We start from the raw sequence: 4206 nt of genomic DNA, 5'->3' as shown, positions 1-4206 counted from the left end.
CACACACACACACACACATGTAATCACAGAAAAATGTGGATTTGGGGTTACTTTTTGTAATCTAAAAACTGGGGATTTTTTTTTTATCAGAGAAAATCAGGATCCCTGAAAATGAGAAGCTTTTTCTATATAAGATGTTGGCTCTCCATTCATGGAAATTCTTTCCCTGAAGAGCCTCATTTTTAGGGACAAACAACAAACAGGTGAGTTCCAGTTCCATAGTATATTGGCAACTTTATACTATGGCACTATAGTATAGTATCACTGGGCACCTTTTGTGGGAGTGGGGTCAGTTTTGTAGGAGTGGGGACAGTTTCTCTTGCCCGTGTTAAAAGCCAGTCCTGCCTAAATCTTCCTTTCATCTTTTCTTTCCCTTCTGGGATTTCTATCATCCATTGGGGCACTAGCAGGGGACAACAGTGGATCGCTATTGCAAGGTTACTTAGAGGGGGAAGAACTGAGCCATAATCCAAGCAAAAACAGTTTGACTACAGTTTGGACTTCAAGATTTGGTATAATAATGGTAGTAACAGCCAGAGTTTAATCCTATTTATTTGTGATCACTTTAGGAATAGAATGTTTGATCTGATTTCTTTGAATCATTGCATCGTTTTGATTTTCCAGGCCAAACAACAAGCAACCCCTTTTCACTGTGTGCATATTTCCTTTCATGCAGCCTGATGGAGTTTTCTGAAGCATGTTTGGATAACCAAAGAGGTTGCTCTGCTTACCTTATAATGGCCTTGACTGCAAACCTAACTACAGTGGAGAGCAGGAACAGTGGTGTAACCAGGATATGGAACAATGACAGGGATGCAAAGGCTTGTGCTGGCTGCAATTTCTTGTCAGTGGTATATGCATAGGTGACAAAGGTCTGTTACATTAGAACAAGAGAAGATTAGTGAAAAAGATACCACCGCACATACAGTACTTGGAAGGGCACTTCACTGGAATAATGAACGGAGCTCAGCAAATCCTATATTTTTGGTTCACTGGTAATTCTAAAAATGCTAAGAAAAAAATTCTCTGGTTGAACTGAAATTGATGCTGTGTGACTTTTTCAGTGAATTAAAACATTGTAATTTCCAAATGAAAAATTAAAATGTTTTATATTTAAAAATTTGATGAGAAATGTTTCAAAATTTTGGAATTTAACTCAGGATTTTTTGAAAATAAAAAATTCAGCAAAATCAAACAACAAAAAAGTGAAATGTTTTGGCATAGCTGAAACTGCATTTTTCACCAAAAATAGATTTTGGACAAAAATGTCACCCAGTTCTAGTAATGACTGGGTGAGTCCAGGGCTTTCACAAGTCCAAACCACAAACTACATGAGACTAATCTAATGCATAGTAAAGTGTAACTGTCTACATGTGCACATTAAATTAGTCTAATGAGCCGTTTGCTTGTACCGCTACATACAGATACTAAAAAAATGGCACATTAATGCACTGAAGCGCACATGTAGACCCTGACTGGGAGCAAACTGGGAGCTCCCCCTGGCTGCTGCAGGGGGGGCAGAGCAGGGCAGGAGCAACCCTGAACTTGACTGCTCCCATTGAGCTCACATTCACATGCATGCCCAGGAGCACTTTAATGAGCCTGAATTATCAAGCACACTAATTGCACATGTAGACACATCCACTGAGAATAAACTAAGTGAGGCCTTCAGGATTAGGTCCATGAAGATTTCTTACTGCTCAACACAAGAGGTATAACTATTATCCAGGTATAACTATTATCCTGGGGTACTAGTGATAACATTCAACTATGTATAAAGGACAGTCTAAAAATTATGTTCTACTTGGAAGCATCTACACTAGAAACTAACTGCACAGTGGCCTAATAATACTGCATAGTAGTACATCACAGCACAGTGTTAATAAGCTACTGCACAGAATTATAATGCTACTGAGCAGTAGTGTCACTAAAAAGGGGTTTGCCAGCACTACTGCACAGTAACTGCAGTTACTGAGCATTTATTTAGTCCTTGATTATACAAGTACTAAATTAAATGTGCACTAATCACTGTACATTAATGAACATGTAGACGTGCCCCGTAAGTTCCAATCTAAGATGTTTGAGGGATTTATCTGTGTGAAGACTTTGTGCTGGGGCTTTGCACAGGAGTGGCTTTCATTTGATGCAACAGAATAACAAAGCCCCAAAAATGTAACTCCCAAACCAAGTCCATTTCCTTTCTGTTTAGCCAAGAATTAATATTCTGCTTGTTGCTTTTTTGATGGGGATTAAATTAATGGTACTTATGGTTTACTTCCTTTTTCACAAGTCCAAACCACAGCTGTTGCAAATTAAGCTTTGGGAATCAAGTGTTTTTGTGCAATGTTGCTATATCCTGCTAGCATAAGCCTACTAATCCATATCCTGTGTTTGTCAACGGTAGGTCCCATAGAAGCAACAGCATTATTTTTCATTTCTTTTCAAAGAAAGAGAAGAAAAAATTCTTACTGCAAGAACAGCTGCCATTGGGATGGCTGCATTCATAAAAACTGTGGAAAGAAATAAAGTATGTATTAGGTTGCTCAGACTGAGAAAAGGTCTTAATATTAATTGTAATACTTAACACTAAAAACTGAATAACTTGCTCATAGAAAGCTTCAGACTTTCCCCCAAATATTTTTTCTAGTCTACAGTATTTAAAACTCCCAAAGGAAAACTTGTTAGCAGGAAGAAACTTATTCCCATCTTAGACAGAGATCTTAAATATACAAACAAACAAGCTAAGAAATGTTATCATTTATATATTCTAGTGAATTGGAATAAAATATATTTATACAAACTGCACGATAATTATGCATCACAGCCAGAAAGTTCTTTGAGAGAATAATTTCTCCTAAATATCAAGGTCATTCCTCTCAACTCTAATTCGTTATGGTGAATGTAATTTATATCAGACCCTTATTTATCTCTAACTCACAGGGTCTGACTACGACAATCTGTGTTTATTATAATCAAAATACTGACATATGAAATCTCATTATTAAGATTACAAAAAACTTTTTTTTATAAATTAAACAATAATAAAATATATTTAATGATTTTAAACTCCTTCTGTGCTATTTATTTATTTAATGAACACCTATACACATACATTGAGGCTGCTCTGACATGCTGTAATTACAGTGCATCACAGCAGACTCAATTAATTACCATGCTCCAGCAGACTCCACCATCATGTGTATCAGTGTCCCTGCACTGAAAAATGATGCCGGGGGTGCTTTAACTAAAGCTTGTTCATCCCCACCACCATTTTTCAGTTTGGGGGCACTGATATACATGATGCTCTGTGCACTTTAATTAGAGTGACTCCCAGAGCTGCTCTAATTAAAGCACCTCCCCCCCCCCAGGAACATGTTTAACAATGTCCTTTTAGACCAGTCTGTGTGGGTGAAACTTCTGTACTGTTACAGGTTTAGATTTGATTTCTAATCCCTAAAACTGGGTTTGAGTGTAAGGTCTGCACTGGGGCAAGCTAAGTTAGATCAGGCGGCCATTCTTAACCCAATCTAAACCCCCATTCCCCATGAATAACTGTAATTAGTACTGAAGTTAAAACTCTGTTATTGAGAACAGGAACCTTCTGAAGCTCTGTTAAAATTCCCATAGAATACAATTACTTACTGGAAAGAGATGTATAAAGTGCAAAGGTTTTGAGACTTGTGAACTCCTTCATTCTTGTTTCCTCCACGCTTGTGCAAAATATGTGCTCCCAGGCATACAGCTTTAACAATTTAATGCCTTTCAATATCTCATTGGTTTTCTTTAATCTTTCAGTGGAATAATCCTTTATAATAAACAAAGAATTGTAAATTAATCACTTAAAAAGAAGATGTTACTGAAATGACATTCCTTACTTTTGTTTACAAATATACCAAAGTTTCATAATCGTTTTGCCCCTGCTCTAGCATATGCCCTTTAGTCATGTACACAATAATATTTTATGTTATTTCATATTCTTTGGAGATTTTAGGGAGGTTCAAATCATAGGGAGGAAATAGAAATATATTGTGCACTGGGAAAGTACAAACTAATATATCTGGAATGGGAAAATAATCTGAATTAAAGATCTTGAGAAAGTGAAAATCAGGAAACAGCATTATTAAAAAAGATAAAATTAATATAGCTAGAGAAGTTGCAGAGAGCGGCAGTAGGTGCTGGAAGCTGGAGACAACTGCAGGACAGCTA

At 36.8% G+C, this 4206-nt stretch overlaps 1 protein-coding gene across 7 annotated transcripts in view; it reads right to left on the bottom strand.

Annotated features, from left to right (window-relative positions):
• The window catches only part of ABCC9 (ATP binding cassette subfamily C member 9), a 163592-nt gene that overhangs the window by 104696 nt on the left and 54690 nt on the right, over positions 1-4206 (bottom strand). For all 7 annotated transcript variants that reach the window (XM_019515668.1, XM_019515667.1, XM_019515671.1 and 4 more), the window contains 3 exons: positions 3643-3805; positions 2470-2510; positions 732-874 (listed from right to left, as the gene is read on the bottom strand). In XM_019515668.1, the coding sequence (XP_019371213.1) occupies positions 732-874; positions 2470-2510; positions 3643-3805 (347 nt within the window). The remainder of the gene's footprint in view (positions 1-731; positions 875-2469; positions 2511-3642; positions 3806-4206) is intronic.

Source organism: Gavialis gangeticus, unplaced genomic scaffold (genome assembly GCF_001723915.1).
Source record: "Gavialis gangeticus isolate Ggan-Ray unplaced genomic scaffold, GavGan_comp1, whole genome shotgun sequence".
NCBI lineage: Eukaryota > Metazoa > Chordata > Crocodylia > Gavialidae > Gavialis > Gavialis gangeticus.
Note: the sequence above shows the minus strand (reverse complement) of the source record. Positions and strands in the feature narration are given on the sequence as shown.